Source organism: Mustela lutreola, chromosome 17 (assembly GCF_030435805.1).
Source record: "Mustela lutreola isolate mMusLut2 chromosome 17, mMusLut2.pri, whole genome shotgun sequence".
Classification (NCBI taxonomy): Eukaryota; Metazoa; Chordata; class Mammalia; order Carnivora; family Mustelidae; genus Mustela; species Mustela lutreola.
In genome coordinates, this window is record NC_081306.1 from 23,526,609 (window position 1) to 23,552,682 (window position 26,074).

General features: G+C 57.8%; 2 protein-coding genes and 1 long non-coding RNA gene across 6 annotated transcripts in view; 2 read left to right on the forward strand and 1 right to left on the reverse strand.

The window, feature by feature from the left end:
- Positions 1–363: 363 nt before the first annotated feature.
- On the reverse strand, positions 364–22,127 carry FAM234A (family with sequence similarity 234 member A). 2 transcript variants are annotated; one of them, XM_059155494.1, is made up of 12 exons: positions 21,877–22,127; positions 8,394–8,694; positions 5,638–5,754; positions 5,151–5,342; positions 3,975–4,105; positions 3,531–3,663; positions 3,180–3,312; positions 2,779–2,919; positions 2,406–2,481; positions 2,027–2,182; positions 1,499–1,601; positions 364–1,409 (listed from the first exon to the last, which is right to left on the reverse strand). In XM_059155494.1, the coding sequence occupies exons 2-12, from the start codon at positions 8,656–8,658 to the stop codon at positions 1,198–1,200; spliced, it is 1,659 nt and encodes a 552-aa protein (XP_059011477.1). In that variant the 5' UTR covers positions 8,659–8,694; positions 21,877–22,127; the 3' UTR covers positions 364–1,197. The 2 variants fall into 2 exon arrangements, with proteins under 2 accessions (XP_059011477.1, XP_059011478.1); XM_059155495.1 differs by lacking the exon at positions 21,877–22,127 and adding an exon at positions 15,498–15,627.
- LOC131820031 (uncharacterized) lies at positions 15,511–19,074 on the forward strand. Its single transcript, XR_009349442.1, has 2 exons — positions 15,511–15,648; positions 17,375–19,074. It is a non-coding gene; the product is annotated as an uncharacterized LOC131820031 (long non-coding RNA).
- A 1,869-nt stretch (positions 22,128–23,996) lies between the features above and the next one.
- Positions 23,997–26,074, forward strand: part of LUC7L (LUC7 like) — a 37,077-nt gene continuing 34,999 nt past the window's right edge. For 2 of the 3 annotated variants that reach the window (XM_059155503.1, XM_059155504.1), the window contains exon 1: positions 23,999–24,194. In XM_059155503.1, the coding sequence (XP_059011486.1) occupies positions 24,134–24,194 (61 nt within the window). In that variant the 5' untranslated portion in view covers positions 23,999–24,133. Of the gene's footprint in view, positions 24,195–25,081; positions 25,153–26,074 lie in introns of all 3 variants that reach the window. The other variant, XM_059155505.1, reaches the window with a different exon arrangement.

Below are 26,074 nucleotides of genomic sequence, written 5' to 3' on the forward strand. Positions count from 1 at the left end.
GGGCCTCCCTACACTACCGGCCTCCACACGAGGGTCCCATAGCTCTGCCTCCCTGAAGCACCAACCCCCTGCCACTGGCCGGGTTCCTGCCGCCTGCAGCTGCCCTTGGAGGACACAGGTGCTCAGGACCCCTGCCTGTCCCGAGGGAGCACACCCACGTCCCCACGCCGGGTCCCTGACTTGAACCAGGGTGACCATGGAGGGATCCTCAAACCCGAGCTCCACTCAGAGGCCGTGCAGGAAGTCCTCGGGGCCCCATTTCCAACTGGGCGGGTAGAGGGTCCCCCACCTCTTCGAGAAGCCCGGCCAGCACCACGTCTGCTTGCCCCCTGCAGCGCAAGCACACGAGGCACACGCGTGCCCTTTCAGACAGTGCAAACCGTTTATTCTGGTTTCCTCTTGCGGTTCCGGGGTCGTCAGGGCACAGTGAGACACACAGAGCACCACAGCAAGGCACAAAGGTGAGTCCTGCGTCAGGGGACACCGACTGCTGGGTGTCCGAGCACCAGGAGAAGGCCAGGCACGGGCTGGGGGTGTGGGGACCCCCTCAGGATAAGCAGCTCCAGTGTGTAGGGATGGGGTGTGCACACACCCCGAGTGCGCCCTCCACCCAGTTCCTCAGAACAGCACTCGCAGCCAACATGGGACGGAGACGCCCCAGGGACACCTGTGAGCAGCAGGACAACCTCACAGCTGCACGGCAGCCCCCCTCCTCACGGGTCTCAAAGGGGAACCCCAGGGCAAGCGTCCGCTGCCCACTACAGCGTCCCTCCCCCCATTGCTCTGGGACAGGCTGGGAGCTCCAGCTGCTGCCCCGAGGCCACCCCAGGCCAGCCACCCTCGCAGGCCCTGGGGGATGTGAAGACAGGAAGGAGCAAGGGAACTTCTCAGGACGGGGCTCTCTTCCCAAAGCCACAGTCCCTCCCGCTAGGTGTGGATGTGGTGAGGCTGGTGCCATGGGACCAGGAACACTGCGATGAGGACAAGTGGCCTTGAGTGTGACTCCAGTGGGGCAGAGTGAGGGCTTGTGGGGATGTGCTGCACAGGAGAGGGGAGAGGCCTGGGCATCCGCTCACCCATACACGTCCCTGCGTAGGACGGGAACCCCGGGGTCAGGAGTAGGGGTGTCAGTGCAACCAAGTGACAGACCCAACGTCCCATGGTGGCAGCCCCTCCACGCATGTGGCCCACAGGCCTCTAGGCCTCACTCCGGTACCGCAGGCGGGAGAACCGATCCCGGACAGCCTGGTCACTGTCGGGCCTGCCCTCAGCCAGCCGAACCACCCTGCTGCTCTGGACCAGGTCCCGCACCTTGTGCTTGACCACGGAGACCGTGCCAGGCGTGTCTGGGCTCGCTGGGCCCGTCAGCAGGACGCAGGCGGCATGGCGGCTTGGCTCGAACAGGACGGCTATGGGAGACGTGGGTGGTCAGGGTGCTGGGACCGGCCAGAGCGGCCAGACGGCCGGCAGGGCCCTAGCCCCCGGGGGCCACACTCACCTTGGAAGGCCATGATGTTGGCAGAGATGTTGGCCAGCTCCAGCAGGACGCCAGGCAGGGTCGGATGGAACATGTACAGGCTGTGCTGGGTGTCTCCGGGCTCCTAGAGCAGGAACCCATGGTGGGGCACACGGTGGACCGCGCTCGCCCCAGACCCTATACCCACCTGCCCGGGCCCAGGGCTGGGGCCAGGCCATGCACTCAGGACACCTGGCTGGCACAGCCCTGCCCAGAGCTGTGTCCATGGGATCCCAACTGTGTGTCCACCTTCTCCTCCTTTCCCCTAACCAGACCCTTCTCACGCACGCTCCACATGGAATTCTGCACCTGCCCTCCCCCACTGACCCCCACTTCTTCCCAGATCCCCAGCCTCCCTTGTGGTCCAGGGTGCCTCATCCCAGCCGCTGTCCTACAGCTTCTCTGATGTGTGCACCCCAGTCACCCAGTTAGCTCTCAGGAGCCTCGAGGCAGGACCCAAGGCTGGCCTCCGGTCTCTGGCCTCAGCATGGGCGTGTGCCCAGCCCGTACTGCCTGGTTGGTGCCCTCCAGGTCGTGGAGGCCCCAGAAGAAGAAGGCGGAGCGGTGGTCTGCGGTTGGCAGGCTGGCGGACTTAGGATCCCCGGGGAGGCTTGGGAGGGCCTGGTTCCACAGGACAGCCCCGGTGCTGAGGTCCAGGAACAGGATCTGGAAGGGAGGGGGACAGCCCAGGGCTCACAGGCAGGGCTTGCACGGGCTTCAGGCTCCAACCAGGCCAGCCCTGAAGGAGCTGCGCCCCGAGGGCAAGCAGGCCGCCTGGCTGCGGCCCCTCTGCTGCTAGCCCAGCCTCCCAGTGCAGCTCCAGCTGCATTCGGACAGGGGTCCGTTGGCTACAAACCCTGGTGGGGCTTCACAAGGGGGTGCAGCCAACCTGTCTGTCCACGCCGGTTCCGTTCTCGACGACCACAGTCAAGGTGTCAGGTTTGTAGTGGCCAAGGATGGGTTTCCTGCAAGGAAAGGGCAGAAGAGTTCACAAAGGCCCTCTGTGCGGAGATGCCCAGGAATGGGCATGCCGGCCACCTGCTCCCTGGCTGCACCAGGACGGGGCCTGGACGGGAAGCTGGGGCCGGGGGGCGGCGTTTCAGCAGCTCCTCTTGGGCGGCGCAGCACCAGGGCACAGGCAGGAGGCCTCTGTCCAACACACAGAGACCTCCGCTATCCGCACGGGCCTCATCCCAGGGTTGCCCAGGGACAGGCTGCAGAGCCGGCTTGTGAGCCTGGCCGGTCTCTGGAGGAGGACGCACCTGAAGACCTGGGCTACGCGGAAGGTCCACCTGGGCGTCAGGTCCTGCCCGTCGGCCAGCACACAGGCCTCGGCGCCCACGAGGAGGAGGTCCTCACCAGCCTTCCCTGGAACGTTCATCAGATAGCGGAGGGCTCCGGGGCTGAGGGGAGAGGACCGGAGGGATATGGCGGGGACGTGACCGCCTGCTGGGCCGAGCCGTCCACCCTGTGTCCCCTGCTTCTCTGGTCTAGGGTACAAGACGCTGGCTGTGTGCAGACATGACGGGACACCCGCTGTTCAGTGGGCCCCCATGGGCTCGGTCCCAGCTTCTGTGGGGCTGCTCCCCGCGTCTGAGCCCGGCAGCAGGCAAGGCCGCGTCCCTTGGCCCCCTGCCCCGTGCAGTGCCCTGTCCAGACCGACCTGTGCCACACCGGTCCAGGGGTGCTGGCGTTCAGTGCGCCCTCCCAGCGCGGGTCTCTCTTCAGTGGGCTCCCGCTCCCAGTGGCCGTCTCGTGGAGACCCTTCACAGAGCAGCTGCAGAGGGAGCTCGCCGCTGGAAAAACAGGGGACCCTGAGCCACTGCCAGCCGGAAGGAGGCCACCCATGGCTGCCGGAAGCACCACGCCCTCCCTGAGCCTTGGCTGCCCACACCCTCCGGCTTCATGGGCCTGGTTGTAGCAAACTTGTGTCCTCCCACGGTCCCTGGAGTCCTCCCACTCCGCACTGGCTTCCACGAGATGGACAGTCCCCGGAACGGTGGGTGCCACCTACCGCAAGGGAAAAGGATGTAGGGGGCACCGGCCCGGGTGACATGGACGAGGGAGCCTGTGGTCCCGCCCACACCGAGGCTGCCGCGGTGGCCAATCTGGCGTCCGGTGCTGCCTGAGTAGATGTAGCCGCCGACCTGTGACGCGGAGAGGGCGTAAAGACCGCCCAGTCTGAGGAAGAACGCCTGTGTGGATGCAGGTGTCCTCATGCCCTCCCAGCCTACAAGGCCCCGCTCTCTATGCTGCGGCCAAGTGCATGCTCTGCCATTCTTGGGGAGCTCTAGGAGCTGCCCCGGCGTGCTGGGCAGCAGAGGTCGGGAGCACGGCGCCCCGGGCACGTCCCCCGACCAAGGCAGACCCAGGCTGTGCCCAGGAAGTGAACATGAATGAGGGGCAGAGAAGTGGCCTCGTGACAAGTGGCCATGGCGACCTGGAAGGGGAGTGGTACCTCTTTCTCCTCCTGGGTGAGAACCAGCAGGTCCGGGGCCCCGTCCGCGTCCACGTCAGGCAGCTGGAGTAAAGAGCTCAGAACGGACGTGTTCCTTCCAAAGCTGCTGGGGTGGCTCCACAAGGTCTCCCCTAAAACCAAGCATGGCATCACCAGTTGCTGGCGCCGGATCCCTCTGGTGTGGGCTGGTGATGGCATGGTGCCCACCCTGACAGATGGGCGCACCGGCTGGTGGGAGGCCAGAACCCAGTGCAGGTGCCCAGCACTGGGCGATGAACAGCGTTGTCACACGCCAGAGCACGAGACCTGTGGCCTCTGGAACCACAAAGCTCCACCTTCCTGGTGTGTTGCTCCCGTTTGGCTCTACAACATCTCAGGGCCAACACGGCCTCCCCTGCCTGAGCGCGACACTGCCCGAGCCCCTCAGGACCCCTGACTGTTGCTGGAGTCACAGGGGGCCCTTCAGCCTCAGGGAAGCCCCGGGTGGGTCCTGCCACGGAAGGTGAAAAGGAAGGTGCATGCTCACGGCTTACTCACGGAACAGCAGCCCGGACGTAACAGCTTCTTTCTGACCCAGACATAACCTTGTCCACACCCCTTCTAATACAAATGCCTCTTCTTAAAATATTCCCAGGCTGTTCTTTATTTTCCTCTATAACCTTAAAAGCATGACTGGTGGGGCGCCTGGGTGGCTCAGTGGGTTAAAGCTTCTGCCTTCGGCTCAGGTCATGGTCTCAGGGTCCTGGGATCAAGCCCCGCATCAGGCTCTCTGCTCATCAGGGAGCCTGCTTCCTCCTCTCTCTCTCTGCCTGCCTCTCTGCCTACTTGTGATCTCTGTCAAATAAATAAATAAATAAATAAATATCTTTAAAAAAAAAAAAAGTATGACTGGTAAGGGACATGCTGGTAATCACCACGCCTGGCATCAAGGCACAGAATTCCTTAAGCCCCTGGTGTGGTTTGGGGGCTCCCCCACCCCCATCTCTGCCGGCCGGCAAGCACAATGGAGCTGGGTGGTGACAAGACGGGGTTGGGGGGGTAGTGGGACTGCCAGGAGGTGGCACCCTCCCTGCGATCCCAGGAACCTCTTCCCCACCGTGTCCGCCAGTCCCAAGAACACAGGCTGAACCTCCTCAGAGCGTCCTGGCGTGGGAGCTCCCGGGGGACTCCACCTACCTGTGAACAAGTCCACGGCGACGAAGGAGCCGGGTCTGCCCACGAGGACACAGGCAGAGGACGTCCGGCCACCCTGCAGCTGGGGGACGGAGCACTGCACAAGGGCTCCATCCTGGGCCGCGGGCCTCTCCCACAGCACGCTGCCGTTGGCCCCGGACACGGCGGCCACAAAGGTACAGGGGGAGGAAAAGCCTGGAGGGGAGAGACCCAGCTCTGTGGGCCACGCCAGCCCCTCCCCACCCCTGCTCCCAGGCCCAGCCCGGACCACTGGCCCTGTGGGGACCCCTGGCTGGCCCCACGGCGTTGGGAGCTGTGCCTGGGTGCTGGGACCATGGCCTGTCCTGGTTTCTTTGCAGTCCTCCCGGGAAGGAGGGGCGACGTGCCCGTTTCCCGAAATTCCCCCAACCACGTCCCCCAGAGATGGCAGAGGGAGAGAACCCCTCCACCCACAGTAAGTTCCTCCTTTCTCAGGTAAAAGCAAAATTACCTTCGTCGGTGCAGGACAAGTTGAAATTGTTGGAGCCGTTGCTGTTTTTGTAAAGAAAGAGAACATCCTGGATCCTGTCCCTGTTGATGTCTTCTGTAGCCAGAAAGTCATAGGTGACTGGAAGAGAAAACAGCAGAGTATTCTCCTCGGGCCACACCGGACCTGTCCACCGGGGCTCCCCTAGGGTGGGCGCCCGCAGCTCCCGCTTCCCCACAAACACGGCAGGCGGCAGGACCGAGCAGGTTGCTGGGAGACAAACATGCACTCTGCACACCTTCTCTTCAGGAAGGGGCCTCCCACCCGTCTAGGCGCTGCGAGTCTGCACGCCCACGATCGATCGTAAGGGTCGCTTCTCCCTTTCTTTGAAGGACTCAAAAGATAAACTCCAAGCACTCGAGGGTGAAGCTAGGCTTCCCCCATATACAAAAACAAACGAAGGGGCGCCTGGGGGGCTCGGTCGGTTCAGCGTCCGAGTCTGCTTGACCCTCCCCCTCCGCTCCTCCTCTATCTCTAAAACAGACATAATCTTTAAAAAGCAAAACAGGAATGAACTCACAGTGGATCAAAGACCTGAACTTAAGATCTTCCTAGAAGCAAACAGAGACAAAAATCCTCATGATGTTGGAATTAGTAAGGATTTCTTGGATGTGACACCAAAGGCAAGGCCACCAAAGAAAACACGGACCGACTGGAGTCCCTCCAAATTTAAAGCCTTTGTGCACCAAAGGACACTGTCCAGAGAGCAAAGAGACGCCCCACAGAGTGGGAGAGAACGTCTGCAAACCCGGTATCTGACTAGGGACGACCCGGGGCAGAGAGAAGGCCTAACCGCTCCTCCACAAAGACAGCTGGAGGCAAACACGGGTGAAGGACCCGCAGAGGCATTTCTCCGACGAAGACACATTAAGAATCATGAAAAGAAGCTCAACGCCACCATCCACTAGGGAAACGCAAATCAAATTGGTAACGAGACACGACCTCGTACTCCTTTACCCACAGTAACTGGAAGAAGGGACTCGGGCCCCGACCGCCAGTTCACGGCATCATGCACGGGCACCAAAAAGCAGAAACAAGCCACGTGTCCACGGACAGAGATGCATCTCCAGAGGGCAGTCCACGCTCAACACGGCTGCTGCCCTGCAGAGAGGAAGGAGGTTCGGGCACACGCCAGGCGCAGATAAACGTGATCGAAACTGGCCGGACACACAGGGCAAGTCTTACGGGGGCCCGCTTGTGCGGAGCCCCTGGAATCGGCCAGCTCAGATGAGCGTGGACCAGAGGCTGGGGGGTCGGGAGGATGGGGTTGACGACGGTTCAGAGACAGCGGTGACGGTCACACAGTGTCATCTGCACACTGAGGCCAGTGAATTACGCTCTTTAATTCAACGTCCACGAAGTCCGTCTCATTAGGATTTAAACCGGAACTCACACACCAGACTCGGGGCTTGCAGAATCATGGAGGGGAGAGCGTGGCAAGTCCTCTCCCTCGAAACAGCAACACGAAACACCGCCAGAAGCAGCCCGGTTGGGACTCCGGGAGCAGACTCCAGGTGCAGCACAGAGGGAGAAAGACCAAGCCACGGGTTGGGATGGGCGGCGTCTGGGGTCTTACGGTTCCTGCTGTTCTCGCCCCCACCGCGGGGGCAGGGCAGAGGCCGGTGGCCTCCCCGCCCGAGAGGGAGGATGGGACTGGCAGCCCGATGTCCAGGCGGACGGTGATCTCCCAGGCAAACAGGGAAGGCCAGGGCTGAAGCCAGATGCAGGCGGGGACCCAGGGAGCAGCAGACAACCGTCGGGGGACTAGTGGGAAAGTGAGCGGAGAGATCCCGAAAACGAGACGGTGAGAGCTCTTGCTCCTACGTCCCCACACAACCTGGCAGCCCGCGGCTGCATGAACCCTGGGGAGGAAGGCTGCTCAGCCCCAGAGAGAACCAGGGGACATGCTGTCCCCGACAGACCGGTCTCGGTGAGAGAAGCCAAACTCAAAGATCCATGTCCATCTTTCCCTTTATGTGACGTGTCCACCAAAGGCAAGACTGGAGGCAGAAGGTAGCAGGTGGCCGAGACAATGGTGACCGTCTCTAATGGACTGGGCCGCTCCACAAATGGACTAAAAATCATCAAATCATACACCCAAAACAAGTGAGTATTTTGACATACCAAGTCAATAAAAGCTGCAAGCAATATACACAGAAACATCCATTATTCCTCTCTCAAAACGAAGCGTCAAGTTCTGAACCAAAGTGACAGTAAGGCTTGAACAAGAAAGGCCCTTCACGGCATGACCCGCCCGCCCGCCGGCAAGTTAAAGACCCATTCCAAGGCCGTAGGCGCAGGCGCTCCCACTCTAGGATGACAAGCGTCTGGACAGAGGCCGACTCAGTGGCTCTGCGTGCCGATCTCAGGGGACGAACAGGTCTGCTTGTCCCACTGCACCGGCACTTGAGGGGACCAGACAAGGCGGCCTGCGGTTCTCATGGCTCTCACCGACCTCCCGCCACCGACCGCCCTCCCTCTCCCCAGCCCTCCAGCGGCTCTGCTTTATTAACCTTTTAAAATCCCCAAACAGAACCAAATGAGCCCCATCCCTTTATGGGCACAGCCCATCCTTCCTAAAACACAAAGCAGGCCACGGTGCTCCGCTCTCCCCGAGACGCTGCCCGGCAGCTCCCCGACATCCCGAGAACGCGGACGTGCCATCAGCAGCCACGTGGGGCCGTGTCTCAGTCATGACCCCCCCAGATGCCTGGACACACCTGCTGCATTGTAGTTGACCCTCCACACCCCCTGGGATGCAGGCCGGTCCGGACATGGGATGATGAAGGAGACCACGAACACGACAAAAAGGCAGACAAACAGGGAAAGGAAGAAGGCCACCGTGCGGCAGCGGGACAGGCGGGGCTGGCGAGGCGAGCCTTTCGAGCTCTCCTCGGTCTTCGCCGGGTTCCCCACGTTCGCCGGCAGTTTCTTGTCTTCGTTCTTCAAGGGGTGGATTTCGGCTTCAAGGTCCTTGCTGTCCATCCTCACGTGCACATCCCAGAGCTGCACGCCCGGTCACTGCGTCAACAAAACAGGGACAGTCATACGGTGGCCGCCCCCACAGCCTTGCAGGGCTCTGCCGTTCCTGGGCTCCCCGCCTGGACGCAGCCACAGCTGCAACCCTCAGCCCAGGAAGGAGACGCTCAGTCAACGTATAGCGTCATGGACGCTGCCCAAGAAGGTCCCTCTGTGACTGGCCAGCTGCTTGTGGGGATGGGCAGACTGGGGACATGCGTGTCCTTAACCCCCAGTGCCTCCTGCCTGCTGACGGGGAGCAGGGCAGGGCCAAGGGAGCACAGGGCAGGGCCAGGCTGGCCGCGGCGGAAATAGAGCCACCGTGAAACATTAACTAAGCTCCCCACCCACCCCAGTCTGGACACGCCCAAGCCATCGCCTCATGGGGACCCCCCAGAGAATCATGGGCCCTTGTCACAGGTGAAGGCCCGCTCTGGCGTCCCTGCCCTGCCCCGTGCTCGCTGTGTGAAATGAGGTGGACTCCTGGCCTTGACCGTGCCCCCTGGTCTTGACTGTGCCCCCCATCTCCTGACTGGGAGGAGGAAATCAGGATCTACTTGAAGGACCACATGTGCACATCCATAGGAAGCACTTAAAGCCGCCTGTGGCCTGTGCACTCAAAGGCCAGCAGACTGTTCCCTGTGAGCTGAGATGCGCTAGACGGCAGTGGAGGTGGTGGACGGTGGGGGTACGGCCCCGTGTGAGTGCTGCCGGGAGCCCTGCCTCCTGCTGGCCAGACGCAGGGGAGGGATTTGGAGCAAGCTGGAGGCACCACCTTGGAAAAAGAGCCAGTGAAGGCTTCTGCAGACGGCCAGGCCACAGGACAACAAGCGCCTGGGTCCCTCCCTGGCAGCCGAAGACCAATGCCCCTCCTTGGGTTCCTTATTACACGAGAAAGACAGGGCTGTCGGCCTCACGTAAGCCAAGATACTGCTTATCCAGGTCCTTTTTATTTAAACAGCCAAGCCAGTGTCCTAACGAATGGAACTTGTGTTCCATTGCGAGAACGGCAGGGACTCTGTGGGTCTGAGTGAGTTGTAACCCTTGTCCATCCGAAAAGAAGGTCCACAGCTCACGACTTGGGGAATGAGGTCATGCCAGGGATCAGACAGTGGCGAGCGCCCGAGGAAGAGGCCGGCGGCTCAGAGGGGCTCCCATAAGGACGGGTTAAGGAAGACACAAGGAGACAAGAGACTGCTTTTTCCCTATAAACTTTTCACTCCCTAACTTCAACTGTTTTTCTCTAATGATTTAGTTACAATGATTCATTTGAAGACCCATGTGTAGCCTTCTGGGGCGCTCAGTCCGTTGAGCGCCCACCTCTTGATTTTGACTCAAGGTCACAATCTCGGAGTTCTGGGATGTCAGAAAAGGCGAGCCTGTCCACGGTAAGGAGCTGGACTCGGGAGATCAAACCATGACTCATGACCAGGGACCTCATTAAACCCTAGCACGTGACGTGGGATAGGGAGCTGGGGCGAGGATGTCTAGACCAGCAACTGGGGGAAGAGCCGTAGCGAAACCGGGGTCAGGCTCCACCAGCAGGCAGGCTTCTCGGTCGACCACCTAGATACTGCATCCCCAAGGAGAGGGTGTCGGGCGCGTTGAGAACATGAACATTCCTCTGGCAAAGGAGGGGAAACAGAGAGAGTCAGAATGCTAAGTTGTTCATCTTAAAACCTCTTTCTTGGGGTGCCGGGGTGGCTAACTCGCTCAGGCTGTGGGACCGAGACCCCGGGGCTCCTCCCTCAGCAGGGACTCTGCCCCCGCCTCACACATGCCCTCACTCTTTCTCCAACGAATAAATAAATAAGATCCTTCTTTCTTCTTTTTAAAGATTTTATTTATTTATTTGACAGAGACAGAGATCACAAGTAGGCAGAGAGGCAGGCAGAGAGAGAGGAGGAAGCAGGCTCCCTGCCTAGCAGAAAGCCCGATGCGGGGCTCGATCCCAGGACCCCGGGATCAGGACGTGAGCCGAAGGCAGACACTTCACCGACGGAGCCCCGCAGCGTCCTGCAAGTCTAGTTTTTAAGGAACCTGTAGTTCTGTTGTTCGTCACGTACATATTAAGGGTTGCTGGGACTCCTGTACCATCACAGTCCTCCCTCTGTCCCTGCTTGAGTCTGCGCTGACAGTCACATTGTTCATCTTTTTTTTTAAAAGATTTTTATTTATTTATTTATTTGACAGAGAGAGAGAGAGAGAGATCATAGATAGGCAGAGAGGCAGGCAGGAGAGGGGGGAAGCAGGCTCCTTGCTGAGCAGAGAGCCCCATGTGGGGCTCCATCCCACCCTGAGATCATGACCTGAGCTGAAGGCAGAAGCTTAACCCACTGAGCCACCCAGGTGCCCTTGTTCATCTTCTTTTGATTAAAGCTTGCATGGCTTATCTTTGTCCATCCTTTTACTCTCGACCCATCTGTATCATTAAATATGTATAAAGTATTATACATATGTGTACACAAAGGTTAATTTTTTTTTAAGGTTTTATTTATTTGACAGACAGAGATCACAAGTAGGGAGAGAAGCAGGCAGAGAGGGGGATGCAGGCTCCCTCTGAGCAGAGAGCCCGATGCAGGGCTCGATCCCAGGACCCCGGGATCATGACCTGAGCCAAGGGCAGAGGCTTAACCCACTGAGCCACCCAGGTGGCCCCGTCTTTTTTCTTCCTGACATTCCAAGACCCTTCTTTTCCCATTTCTTTTCTGTTTCCAGAACATATTTCAGTCATTCTTTTAGAACAGGTCTGGGGCAACAAACTGATTTTCTTCCCCATGATAATGTCTGTGTTTCTCCACTGTTCCTGCGGAATCCAAACACCGCTGGTGGGATCCGGGGCTTGGCCAGGCTTCCACCCCGCCTCCAGGCTTCCCTGGTTTCTACTGGGATGGTTCTTCCCTGTACCCAGTCAAGAGGTCAGTGTCTCTCCTGACGCCTTTACATGTTTGTCTTTGTCTTTAGTTCTCAGAAGCTTCCCTGTCTGCGGTTTGCTCCGGTTCTTGAACCTGTAAGTTTACATCTTTTACCAAGTCAGGGATATCCACAGCCATTCCTGTGGTTTCCCGGAGCAGCAGCAGCACCCGTGTGAGCCCCAGCCCGGGTCGCAGGGACGCCGCGGTCAGACGCCGGCTTTGGCCAAACTCCAGCCATGCGGTGTCCTCTGTTTCTTCCCTGGCGGCTCCAGTGTGTGTGTATTTAAATAGAAGACGCGAGGGGCATCTGGGGGGCTCGGGTTCAGCAGCCAGATTCTTGATTTTAGCTCAGGTCATGATCTCAGGGTCCTGGCATCGAGCCCCGCGTCAGGCTCTGTGAGGACCGTGGAGAGTGCTTGGGGACGCTCTCTCTCTCTCCAAAATAAATAAATAAATAAATAAAATCTTAAAGCAAAAAACAGACTATCTCTCTCTTCCCCTTTTCCTGTGCCCCTCTCCCCCACCCCGCTTGCCCTCTCTCCCTCTCAAAGAAGTAAATAAATAAAAATAGAAGTGAGTTGATTAAACTACTCCATGAAATGATTAAAAAATATTTTTTTTTTTAAAGATTTTTATTTATTTGTCAGAGACAGAGGGAGAGAGAGCGAGCGAGCACAGCAGACAGAGAGGCAGGCAGAGGCAGAGGGAGAAGCAGGCTCTCTGCCGAGCAAGGAGCCTGATGTGGGACTCGATCCCAGGACCCTGAGATCATGACCTGAGCCGAAGGCAGCTGCTTAACCAACTGAGCCACCCAGGCGTCCCTTAAAAAATATTTAATTTGAAAATTTTATGTATTTATTTGTCAGAGAGAGAGAGCACATGCACCAACGGGGGAGCGGCAGAGGCAGACGCCCCACACAGCAGGACGCCCCACGCAGGGACTCAGGCCCCAGATCAGGCCCTGAGCCAAAGAGCCACCCCAGCGCCCCATGGAGCTTCATAGGTAATCTGCGGATACGGTGCGTGAGTGAGGTCTGGAGGGACTGCTCCAGCCCAGAGGAACGAGAACACCTCCCCTGTTGCCCGTCCCATCGGAGACCTGCTGTCCCAGAACCATCCCCATCCAGAGTCTGCGCTGCCACATCTCACCCCTTTCCAACACGGAGTCTTGCAAGTATCTGGAGAGCAGCTGCGGAGAAGCCCCATCAGGTGATTTTCTCCCCCTTCACTTACTGTGAGGCTCCCGCGGTGGACAGAGCCTTGGGGGGGGGAGGCGGGAAGCCTAACCCTAACACTTTTCCGGAGCGCAGTCAGCCTAGAACATCCCTCCATTTCACAGCCCACAGCACATGCATCTGATATTTATGAAGACTTTTCTGATTTTTCTAACCAAATATGACCCAAAGCCAGTCAACATTTCTGGCTATTTGGCGGGTGGGGGTAGAGACATCAGAGTTGAGGGACACTGATTTCCCCCTAATCTAAGTCACGAGAAGGGCACAGTCCAGGGGAGTGGCTGGGCCTGGAGGCTCACCCCGTATCTGGAGCACCTTGTCCATGTTACCAACCTGGCCTGTCAACAAAATTCCTGCTTGCCCAAGAGATTAGGTAGAAAAGGATTTTGTTAGGAAGAGACTAGACAGTATCCAGACTGATAAGAAGCACACTAAGGGTGGCCAAGACCACAGCAGAGACCACCCCCACGGGAGCAGCCACCTGAACAAGGCTCCTGGGCCCCTAGACCCTGCCTCACTCCCCATGGCCTCTCACAGTGGGCTCCTCCCAGGACAGGCTGGGCACCCCTCCAGCTGTGGGGACCCCAACAACCCTGTATCCTCAGGTGGGGCTTTCCAGGTGCAGCTGGACCCCTTCCCTCCCCCATACCTTCACCCCATGTGCCAGTGAAGTCTGGAGATGGCAGCAGACGCACAGCACAAGTCCTACGAAAAGAGAGCAGACGCTATCCTGAAGGAGAAGCTTCTTTCAAAGGTAGAGAAATACCATGAAAGTGTTAGCACCTGAACTTCCTAGTCCTGCTGCTGGAGCTGCCTAGTTTCCTCAACACACTGGGGTCCACAGTGAGCAACACCGAAGGCCACGGTCCACCTCTGGCAAAGTCTGGCCTCTTCGTGCTGTTTTTATATTGGGGTCAAGAATGAGCAATTCTGAGAAGTAAGATACTAAGTTCTTCTTTGTAACATCTCTGAAAATTCAAAAGGCTTCCTTTTGAAGGAAGGGTGGCCTAGGACAGGCCCTGCGCAGAAGAGCAGCAACTGCGGCCTCCGGAAGAACCCGCCTTTCTGGGAGGGGGTCATGGGCAGAGTGACATGGGAACCCAGGCCGCCGCGACCCTGCTGCCTGAGGACTAGAGGCCGAACCAAATGCCGACTTCTGGCTCTGGCCCAATCTCTGCAGGAGCGAACTGTCCCTGAGTGCTTCTGTATGAATCTCTGGCTCCCTTTGATGCTCCCTCATCACCTTCAATTACTCTTAATATCTCTCTTCTTATTTTTTTAATCATTAATAGAATTCTAAGACTTTGTCCCAGTGAAAGTAACCATCCACTCCCTGGGAAGGGACAGCAAGGCACCTCCAGCAGCCCCCTAGAACCCGAGCTGAGGGGGTCAGGGGTGGGCGGGGTGGGTGCAGGACGTGGGGGAGGGGCGGCAGTAAGGGATGGGGGAGGGCAGGGAGGAAGGGCGCTGGGATCCTGTGGGTCAGCTGTGTATCTGATCGCATCTGATGGCACTGCTGACGGCAGATCCTCCCGAGATAAAATCTCATCCAGGGAGACCCACATACAAATGAGCGCAGGTAGGAACCGGTGAGACGGCAGGGTGGGCTGTCTGTGCCAAGGTCGACTTCCTGCTTCTGATAATGTGTACAGTTACTTAAGACATCTGAGCGGTGCAAGGACAATCCACACAATTTCTGTAACATCTCGAGAGTCTACAATTAGTTCAAAACAGAAAAGAGAAAAGGAAAACCTCTGGCGAGAGGGTGTGGCTCGGAGCACCAAGCTAGCTGGGAGGAGGAACCAGCTTCCCCCCAGGCAGCCTCGGGTGAGGTTTCCGCTCCTGCGGTGTGAAGCTCTTTTGTTCCGAAGGCAGGAACTCTGTGTGCTTTGTTTTGCCCGTTTTTTGGGCAGAATATCAACAACAGTGGAGCTCTGTGGTCACTTGAAGTCATTTTGTAAGAACAGCCAAACCCGGGGGCTACAATTCTCTATTCCAAAATAACGACCAGCTTTCTGAAAACCACACCTAGCAATCATTTCCCTTCCCATCGTGGAAAAGAAAGATACTTCAGTTCTTCCGACATAGCCGGCTTTTAATGATACCGCGGAACACCCAGGGCACAAAGCAAATGGCAGAGATCACTCAGGGTAACGATGTCCAAGGACACCGCCATAGGGGCGCCTGGGTGGCTCCCTTGTTGGGCGTCTGCCTTGGGCTGGGGTCATGATCCCTGGTCCTGGGATCAAGCCCCAAGTTGGGCTCTCTGCTCAGCGGGGAGCCTCCTTCTCCTTCTCCCCTTCCTCCCTGCTTGTGCTCTATCTCTCACATGAACAAAATCTTTTTTTTTAAAAGATTTTATTTATTTATTTGACAGACAGAGATCACAAGTAGGCAGAGAGGCAGGCAGAGAGAGGGGGAAGCAGGCTACCTGCTGAGCAGAGAGCCTGATGTGGGGCTTGATCCCAGGACCCTGAGATCATGACCTGAGCCGAAGGCAGAGGCTTCACCCACTGAGCCACCCAGGCGCCCCTCAAATGAACAAAATCTTAAAACACAAATAAAAACAGAACCCTGAACAAGCGAAGTTTTCTCAGTCCTATTGTTAACCTAACAGGACTCCAGAGTCAGTACTTTTGACTCTCCCACGACTTACTTGGGTTTCTCAGGGCTCTTTCTGGGGCCAAATGAGAAAACCTTCCATGGCACGGTCACCAAGAAGGTCTTTCCAGATGAAGCCCACCCCTGGCTTTTCCAGCTTCGCCCTACTGCCTACGAACACTTCTCACCGGACACGAAACCACAGGGTGAGCACAGCGATCCTCTGCGGGTGGGGTGGTGGTGGTGGTGTGTGTGTGTCTGGGAATGGGAATGGGAAATGAAATTATCCTGGACCGGAAGCGGAGGGTGGGGGGTGTTCCGGACTCACCAGGGCCGTGCTCAGGAGCAGGGTCGGGGCAGGGCTCTCAGAGCAAGGGAGGCGGTGCTGGGTGGAGGTCTGCGCCCAGGACAGCCCGGAACTGTCCTCCCAGGGACAGACCTCACTCTCCTGGCGAGGACCCCCGGGCACTGTGGGGCGCCTGGCTCAAGACCCAGCAAGGCCATTAGTACCACGTGCCGACCAGGCCCGCGGAAAGGCTGAGAACTCAGCGTCCGAGATTCCTCCCCGAAGTAAACCTGAAGGTCTATGAGTGGTTGGTTGATTTCCATTCTGACTTTTCCCCATAAAGAGGGAATGAGAGGAACGTGAAAGGTATTTTGCCTCTAAGAGGACCATGAAACATCTGAAACCCTAACCCAGACATCGGGTGTGCTTAGGCATTAGCTGTCCTCTGCTAGCACAGGAATGACCCAGAGCACGGGTCACACACACCCACGTACCAGAGGCTTCTCCAAGCCCCACCCGGGCACATGAGGCTCGCCTGCGTGTCCGTGACACGAAACGTGAGAAGCAGGAGAGGAGTCTGGGGGGACTGGTGACACTCATTAACACCAGTCAGTAACTGCGACAGGAAAAAAGTCTGGATTCCTGTGCATGGCAGTAAATGGGCACTTTCCAGCTACCAAGATGGAGCGAGGAGCCTTTCACTGAACATCCAAGCTGTTACACCGTAAGAGGGGCAAAGGCCTTGAGGTGAGACAGTCACTGACTGGGATTTTCTCCCATCAATTCCGAGTCATCAATGGTAAAACGAAACGTCCACTTTTTAACTTAATGTCAAAAAGCAAAGAAACGGTGAGAAATGTGGTGGAGGAGAAAGAAAATGCATGAAAAGATGAGACCTTAAGGATGCCTGGAGAGACAGCAGCCCGTGGCCGGCGGGGGTGATTCCCAGGCAGGCTGGCGCCCAGCTGCCGTGGGTGTGCCCGCCCAAGGCCACACCAGCCCTCCTCGTGGAAGGGAGGAAGCGCCAGTCCCGGAGAAGGATCAGACAGAACACGCTGAGGCAGGCCGTCCACACTTGAAGGGGGCAAGAGTGCTACAGCGTCTGCGGAAGATATATCGCCTGTCTCTCCGAGGCTCTTTCCCTAAGAACGCTTTGCTGAGTCAGAGACAACAGAAAATGTAAATTAGAAAAGTGTCATCCTAATTGTTAATGGACTAAGAAAGTACAAAAGTTCTGGCAAGGGCAGAAGGAAAACTGGCAGGACCCGTAACTGGCGATTCTACCTACATTATGGAAGCAGGGGGTCTAATTTTTTTAACTAAAACTCAATCTTTTTTTTTTTTTTTTAAGAAAAGATCACTGTGGGGTACTTTGTTAAGAAATCCCCTCCTAACCTTTTAATTTTTTTTTTTTAAGATTTTATTTATTTATTTGTCAGAGAGCGAGCGAGTGAGAGCGAGCACAGGCAGACAGAGTGGCAGGCAGAGTCAGAGGGAGAAGCAGGCTCCCTGTGGAGCAAGGAGCCTGATTTGGGACTTGATCCCAGGATGCTGGGATCATGACCTGAGCAGAAGGCAGCTGCTTAACCAACTGAGCCACCCAGGCATCCCCTCCCCTCCTAACTTTTAAAATTTGATTTCTACAGCATTCTTTTCAGGGAATTTTCAGACTGAGCGCACTGTCCTCTGTCCTTTGGGGCCACATCCGCACGGACTTTAGGGACTGTCCGCCAGCCAGCTGACCAGTGCGCCCACGGTTTAAGAATGTCTGTCACATGAGGAGCCCTGTGTTGCGGCCGGGAGCGGCCGAGTCTTCCCACAGCAGTTTGACTTGAGGCATTTCAGAGGCCTGCGGAAGATGCCAGCAGGCAGCCCTGGACTTCTGGCCAAGCAGAGCAGAAGCCAAACAACCATGGCTACAGTGTTCTGTTGTTTACAGATGAAGACTGTTTCCTCTCTTCCCCAAGAAAATCCTCTGAAGACAAAGAACAGGCCCTTCGCCATCTGCCACAGGAGAACAAATCTGAAGGTCATGGCTCCCGGACGAAGGCGATGCGGTCAGCGCCCAGAGACCTCGGCACACGGGCTGCTGCCTTCACCAAAATGCCAAGGGGAGCCTGACGGAGGGGGGTCCGCCGCTCCCCAGGTTTCAGACCGTCTGTGCACATCGGACACTACTACACGGAATCGCGCACCGTTCGTCCAGAAAACAGCACAGAGCAGCCTCTTCCCTGAACTCTAAGGCAGATTTTATTTCCTTCAGGTGCTAGGCCAGTGCCCGAAGAGAAGCATTACTTCTTGTCCCTCCATTAAGGGAACGGTGTGGGGGTGGGGCAGCAAGAGCCCTTGAAGACATAAGCGTGACCCCGAGTCCCTCGCGTCTGACCGAATCTGCAAGACCGGCAGGACTTCACTTCACGCACTGGTCACCATGACTTCTCACGTGAATGTTTAAATATCCTCAACAGGACAGCAACCCTCCTGGGTCTCCTCCCTCCTCGGGAGCTCACCTTACCTCGCTGCCCACCCAAACAACAGAACAGTAAAAAGTATTTGTAGGAGCAGAGGCCCGCAGCCCCATGAGCCCATCAGCGGGCTCGACTGTCACCGACCCAGGGCTGACCGTGAGCTTTGCCCCACACCCCACCTCCGAGCTTACAAAACCGTCCACTGGAGAGGCCCATGGCTCTGCTGGTGTCCTCCGGGAAGCAGCACTCCTCTTCTCTTCCTTCTTCTTGTTTTTCTTTTTTGGACATCATATCCGAACGAGCTAAGCTCCATTTAACGTTTTATAGAGTGGGGCCAAAATTCATTAAGTGTATAAAGACCAGTTTTGAGCGAGATTACAGTATGTTCTGAAACATCCAACAAATGCTGTGGGTTCAAACGTGTGTCCCTCTGCAGGTTAGCCTCCCTGCTTTCGGTGATGGTCCTACAACTTCTCACCTGGGCTTGTGCAGCTCTCTCCAACTGTCTTTCCTGGATGCTGTAAGAGACAGCTTTTTCAAGCATCTCCTGAAAATGTCCTTCCCCTGCTGACAACCCCTGAATGATTCCTCAGGACTTTAGAACAAGAACTCAAGACGCCTCCAGTCCAAATCCTACGTCCTGGATCTGTTCCCCAGTCACACTGCTGATCTGTGCACACCGTTTCTCGGTTCTTCCTCCTCCAGTGACCCCAAGTGCTTTCAGAACCCACTCTACCTGACCTCCCCATCACTCCAGTCAGTCCTCACTGAGCCATTGCTGAGACCAACCCCTAGACTGTGAGGGGCCTGAGGGCCTACACTTGTTTTTATTGCCTTTGTTTTTCTGTAAAATAAACACATTCACAGGTCTGAGTAAATGCCCACATCTTGCATCTGTGTTTTATTGGAAGAGTAATTGTTAACGGATTTATTAACTAACTGTTGCTTTGAAATCTCCAGCTTGCAAAGGCAGCTTACTTTTATTTTTTTTAATTTTTATTTTTTAAAGATTTTATTTATTTGTCAGAGAGAGAGAGAGAGAGAGAGCACAGGCAGACAGAATGGGAGAGGCAGAGGGAGAAGCAGGCTCCCCGCTGAGCAAGGAGCCCGATGTGGGACTCGATCCCAGGACGCTGGGATCATGATCCGAGCCGAAGGCAGCTGTTTAACCAACTGAACCACCCAGGCATCCTGGCAGCTGACTTTTAAAACCTGATTTTAGGGACGCCTGGGTGGCTCAGTTGGTTAAGCAGCTGCCTTCGGCTCAGGTCATGATCCCAGCGTCCTGGGATCGAGTCCCACATCGGGCTCCTTGCTCAGCAGGGAGCCTGCTTCTCCCTCTGCCTCTGCCTGCCATTCTGTCTGCCTGTGCTCGCTCTCCACCCCCCCTTCCGATAAATAAATAAAAATCTTTAAAAAATAAATAAATAAATAAAACCTGATTTTAAATAATGGTATAAATCACCTGTAGGGGTCACTGTGACTCCCTGACATCCATTCTCTCCAGGAACAGCACCTTAACTTCCCTCGGGAAAGTGCACTTTCCTACGTGCCCCATGTAGTTCTGGTGGGACTGACTCACCCCACTTAGGGGAAGGCTCCCTACCCTGGTCTAGCTGACTGATTAGACCCCAGATGAGTATTGGGCCCAGAATTCACCTGGAATTGCAGGGACTAGGCTGCTCTTCTGCAGGAGTGGTCAGTGGAATGGTGGTTTAAAACATCTCTGATTTGCCAATAATGCTGACAAACAGAATTCTGCAGAAGTCACAGAATCAGAATTCCTAAGCCAGGTCACAAAAAAGCACTGTGGTTTCCATTCTCCTCCCCCTCATCTCTGATCCCTCACTCCGAGGAAGACCGCCGCCACATGAAGGCCCCACGGAGAGGCCCGCCAGACAAGGAAAGGAGGCCTCCTGCCAACGGTCCGTGGGAACTGAGGCCTCCAGTCTCTGGTCCTGTGAGTTCCATCCGGAACCAGACCCAACAGTCCCGGTCCAGACCTCAGATGACCACAGCCCCAGCCAAAGTTTTGGTTGGAACCCGGTCAGTCTCTGAACCACAGTCACCTCACCAAAGCTACCCCTGAACTCTGGATGGGCAGCAATGGAGATGATACATGTTGGATGTTTGGGGCCCCTGGTGGCTCAGTCAGTTAAGTGTCTGATGCTTGATTGAGGCTCAGGTCATGACCTCCGGGTTGTGAGATCAAGCCCTGCTTTGGGCTCCACGCTGGGTGGACAGCCTGCTTGGGACTCTCTCTCACTCTCCCTTTGCCCCTTCCCACCTCTAAGAAACAAGTAATAAATGCAGGATGTTTCAATCCATTGGTCCCCCACCCCCACCCCGGGGATCGTGACCTGCGCCAAAGGCAAAGGTTAAACGCACTGAGCCACCCAGGCGCTCTAACCTATGAATTTTGGTGTTGAGTTTTACGCAGCAGCAGATAACTAAATAAGTAGCCAGACGGAGGTAGGAATCCAAGGGAAAAGGCCAACCCAGAAGCAGGGCAAGAGGAGGTATGTGAAAGATGGGGGCCCAACAAGACCTCCTCCTCACACCCCTACCAAGTCCTGAGGACTTCGTTTAAGTCACGAACCCCTCGTATTCTTGGTCCCATGAACTTTCCTGTATGAAAGCCAGCAGAACCCCCCAGAGGCTGAGCTACTTTTTAATGGCTTCTCAACACTTAAAGTCAAAAGCACTCCAATCTTGCAACCAGGTCCAGAAAACTGATAAAATGCACGAATAAATATCCAGGTGGTGCTTGATCACTTCCTTCTCACGTTCCCTGCTCTGTGCTCCGTCTTCAGCGTACATACACACAATTACAGGTTTTGCGTATTTGTCAGAGAGGGAGCACAAGCAGGGGGAGAGGGAGAGGGAGAGGGAGAAGCGGGCTCCCGACTGTACACGGAGCCCGACGCGCGCGGCTGGATCCCAGCACCCCGAGGCCATGACCTGAGCCGAAGGCAGCCGTGTCACAGACCGGCCGCCCAGGCGCCCCGCAGTCTCGGGGTTTAGTTTATTCTCTGTACCTCCCACTGGAATGGGGCTCCCCGAGGTCAGGTATCCTGACCCGCGCGCAGGGCGCTGCTCCGAGCATCTAGAGACGGGCCTGGCTCCCAGCGGCGTCGGGGCTCGCTGAGTCGGCCGAGCTGTTCCAGCCGCTCCGGAGAACCGCGGCAAAGGAGGGAGAGCCTGCAGCGCGGGGCTGGCGGCGGACACCTCGCCGGCCGGTACCCGGGGAGGGAGGACTGGCCACCGAGCTCCCGGCGGACATCCCTGGGCGTCCACGGAACTGGGTTATGGGTTAGGAGCTGCGATTAACTAGCTGCAAATAAGGAGTCGCCTCCTCGGTAGCTCCTCGGTCCGCTCAAGGTCAGACTCTCCGTCGGGTCACTGCCGGTCAGTTCCCAGGGCCCGGGGCTCCCGGACAGCCGCCTCGCCGCGCCCGTCCCAGCTCCGCCGCGCCCCCGTCGGCGGTCCGCGCCGCAGGCGGGCAGGCATCGGCCGGCCTCTGCGTGCTCCGCCGGCTCAGCGTCCCGAAGGCAGCGCGGGGGCAGGACGCGAGCCCCGAACGCCCTCCCGCGCACACCCGGGTGGGCACCACCCCGCGCCGCAGCGCACTCGGGGGACCGGGGCAGCCGCTCGGGGCGCGGACGGCGGGGCCGGCTTACCTGCTGCGCGGCCAGCGCGGGCGGGAAGCTCCCACCCGGCACGTCCGTTGGTGCGCACCCGTGGGGGCTGCAGGGCCGGCGCGGCGGGTGACCGGGGGGCGCGGTCTCGCTGCGCGGCCGTGTCCCCGCGGCCCGACCGCCCAGGTGCAGAGGAGCGGTGGCGAGCAGAGAGGTGGGGCCCCGCGCGAGCCCCGCCGCGAGCGCGCCCGAGGAGGACGAGGCCGCGCTCACGCACCTGCCGCCGCGCCCTCGGCCCCGCCCACAAGCGTCACTTCCGGCCGGCGGGGGCGGAAGCGCGCGGGAGGGGTGGCGTTCGGCCCGCGAGCCCAGCTGCGGAGGGGGCGAGCGGGCTCTGCAGGGGGCGGTCCCCGCGGCCTTGTGCTGCCTCCCCGGGCTGGCCGCGGCGGCTCCGGCCGTGGGTCAGTCGTTGCGCTGCGCGCCCGGTCCCGCCTGCGCCGGCGGCGTGTGTGGCAGCCACCGCGGCTCTGGGACCCCTTCCCGCCCTCACCACAGGGAGACCGTCGGCTGGTCCTGCGCGCGGTCCGAGGGCCCCTTCCCGCCCTCACACGCCGCACGTGTCCCCGGGGCCGTTGCGTTTCCCGTCCGAATGCTCGTCCGAACGCTCAGTTTCTGGTTCGGCGTGGCCTCGGCCGAGGGCGGCGTAGGGAGGCCGCGGTCCGTTCTTCATGGTGGTTCCCGACAGTGCTCGCGCCGCGGGTCGGCGCAGTTTCCCAGCAAAGGTCCCGGCCACGTTGAGAAGAACGGGGTGTGCGGGTGCGTCTGTGTTCGTGGTGCGCACGCGCGGAGTGTCGGGGTGTCCTGGACCGGACCGGGCGGCTTGCTGACCACCCCACGGTCCTATGGATGCGCGGCACGAGCCCCCACAGGCCCCCCCAGCCTTCGCCCCCAGGGAGACACAAGGAGGCCCGACCCGCGTGGCCCAGCAGAGCACACGTGAGGGGTGGACAAAAGGGACTGTTCTCTGCTTACGGGGGGAAGAGGCAGCTGTCCCTCTCCCCTCTTTAAAGGGTCTGCCCGCTCCAGTCCTTCGGTATGTTAGCGAGTTCCCCCAGGACCCCACGGCCCCAGCGCCTCTTGGCTGGTGTCCTCAAGCTCGGGCCTCTCTCCTTGAAGTGTGCGTGCCTGCGACGGGAACGTGTGCTGCCCGGGGCCTAGGAGACGACGGCACAAGCAAACGGCTGCAGAGCTGATGCCGTCGGAGGTGAAGGGTCCGAGCGAGCCCCGGCTTTTTACAAAAGCACAGGGAAGCGGGGTTTCCCCAGCGCTTCTGCCTGCATCTTCAACCTGTCCGTGCCTCCCTGCTCTCCCCGTTTCTGTGCCGGTACCGCACGCTCTAAATCACGAAGTCCTTAGAGTAACTCGGGGATGTCTGCTGGGACAGGTGTCTCCACCTTTCCGTTATGTTGAAAAGCTGTAGCCATTTACTCTCCAGTGACATTTTACAACCAGGCCAAGTTTCACCAAAACAAACCCAGAGGGGCCTTTATTTTTTGTTTGTATTTATTTATTATTATTATTATTTTTAAAGATTATTTATTTATTTATTTGACAGACAGAGATCACAAGTAGGCAGAGAGGCAGGCAGAGAGAGAGGGGAAACAGGCTCCTTGCAGAGCAGAGAGTCCGATGCCGGGGCTCGATCCCACGACCCTGAGATCATGACCTGAGCCGAAGGCAGAGGCTTAACCCACTGAGCCACCCAGGCACCCTATTATAATTTTTTAAGGTTTTATTTATTTGACAGAGAGAGGGAACACAGCAGGGGGAGTGGGAGAGGAAGAAGCAGGCTTCCCGCTAAGCAAGAAGCCCCATAGGGGATTCGATCCCAGCACCCTGGGATCCTGACCTGAGCTGAAGGCAGACGCTTAATCCAGTGAGCCACCCGGGTGCCCCTATTTTATTTTATAATTTAATTTAATTTATTTTATTGCACTTTGTCTCAATAGAAAGGTCTCCGAACCTAGAGCAAAATCAGGGTTGGTTGGACCCTCTCGGCTGGTCTCCCCCAGGGCGGAGTTTCAGTTCCTGTTCCGCCCACCCCACCCATAAACTACATTTCCCAGCAGGCTCAGCGCCCCCGCCTACGCACTTCCTCCCGGCGTTCCCCGCGGCAGGAAGGAGCCGAGCGGGCTCGAGGCCGACGCGACCAGGTTTCGTCGCCGCTGCCGCCGCCGCTGCTGCCCCACCGCTCTGAGAGGAGTCGTAGCCGCCGTCCCTGCCGCTCTCGCCGGCCACCATGTCCGCCCAGGCGCAGATGCGGGCCCTGCTGGACCAGCTCATGGGCACGGCCCGGGACGGTGAGTCGGAGCGGCCGGACCGGCGAGGGGTTGGGGCGGGAGTGAGGCGAGGCCGCCGGGCGGCCTGAGGCGGGGGCCGCGACCGTCTGCGCCTGCGCCGGACACCCTCCCCCTCCCCCGCGCGCCGACCGCAGGCGCCGGGCCTTTGTCTGAGGCGGCGGCGGCGGCCGGCTTCTCCCTCGCTGACGGCAGTGCCCCGGGTGGCTCCTGCCTCGGCGCCCGAGTCGCGGGTGGGGCTCCAGCCCCGGTCCCACGGGCCGTCCTGCGGCTTTCTCCCTGGCCGGCGCCGCGCCTCGCCCCGCCCCCCGCCCGCGGCCTCGCGCCGCCCGGCAGGCCGCGGAGTCGGCGAAGGGCGCGTCGGCGTGGGCTGCACTTCGCCGGCGGCGGCGGCGGCGGGGCTCCGCGGGAAGGACGCTCCGTGCCAGCCGAGGGGGCCGGGCGGGCCCGCGGCCCCGGGCGTGGCTGCCGTGCCCGGCGCCGCCGTCCGTGGAGCTTGTGCAGCGCGGGTTCCCGCGGCGCCGAGCGGGCCGGCCCTCGCAGCCGCGCGGGGGCCCTCCGTTGAGCTAGCGCTTGCAGTCGTTAGGTGCAGGTCGGACAGGGACGGCGTAGGGAGGCCGAGCGGTCGCGGTGGTTGTCTCGGGAGCGAGCGGTCGCGCCTTCGCGGCCCGGTGCGCCCGCGGTGGTCTGTGTTTTCTCTTCCGCCCGTGGACGGAGCTGTAGTTCCCGCTGGCACACTCGCAGGGCTGTGCGGACTCTTTGCACTCTACTCCGTAGGGGAATAAGTGCTTTTTAGCGTTCTTTGTATATTGAGTTGCTTTTGAATTGCTTCCCATACTTGTATTTCCTACAAACTGAACAATTGTGGCCCCTCTATTTTATTCATAAAGGTTCAGTGTATCTTTGCCTGCCTACATCAATCTGCAAGGGAGTTGCAGAAAAGCCTCATGTTCATCGAGCCGTGAGTCACAACCAATTTCTAAGCTGTTATAACGAAAAAGTGTGTGCTTTTTTTCACGAATAACTTTAAAAGTGTAGTTCAGAAAGCAAACATTTTCAGTAAAGAGACACGACATGAATCCTGGATGCTTGCGAATCCTGAAGTGTATTCCTCCTCTTCTCATATGACACAGCTCTGTGTAGACACAGATTAGCTTTAAAGTTTGTCACGTTCCACTTTGCCTTTACTTTTATGTATCGTTCCCCCAACTTCCTTACTGCAGGTGGGGCAAGAAAACTTTCCCTTTAAAACTTTTCAACAGCGGGCATAAAATTCTGCAGCTGAGGTCTTGAAGAATGCAGATGGGTACAGTATGTGTTGGAACTCACAGTGTGTATTGACTAATCTAGTTCCCCCCTTTTTTTTTCTCCTTTGGTATTGTCTTGTTAAAAGTGACTCCCAGGTGCCAACTTTCTTTTTTAAGGGTGGGGGCGAAGGGGACAGGAAGATTAAGTCTAGATCATTTATCAGCCAGTGGTAGAGTTCGAAAGCTTTCTTCTTCATGTGATTTTGGGCAAAATACTGCCTATGTATTTGTCCATAGCAGAACGATCAGAGTAATACGTAGCTTCTGTTGGTGGACACTACCAGCCATAAGTCAGATGTGGTGATTCATGGCCCTCTGATCAGCGTGGGGTTTGGTATCATTGCCCACATGTATGTGTGCGGTTAACAGCCTTTTGGTGCTCAGCCTCTTACTTCAGATTCCTTGACTTCTTTGGCACAATGATGGAGTCAGATCTCATAAAGTGTGTGATTCTTCATGATACATTTAGCATCAAAAAACATCCGTATCCCGCTCCAGTTGTAAATACCTCTAGATCAGCCTTCCATTGTATTTGGTAGTCTGCCAACCATCCAGGTGAATTGTCGTACCAGATGT

Coding starts and splice junctions, on each gene's coding strand:
- FAM234A (XM_059155494.1), bottom strand. CDS start 8,658: ATGGACAGCAAGGACCTTGAAGCCGAAATCCACCCCTTGAAGAACGAA. Junction 3,313..3,530: donor CTACATCCTTTTCCCTTGCG/GTAGGTGGCACC, acceptor CTGTTTTTCCAG/CGGCGAGCTCCCTCTGCAGC. Junction 2,482..2,778: donor CGCGTAGCCCAGGTCTTCAG/GTGCGTCCTCCT, acceptor CTTTCCTTGCAG/GAAACCCATCCTTGGCCACT.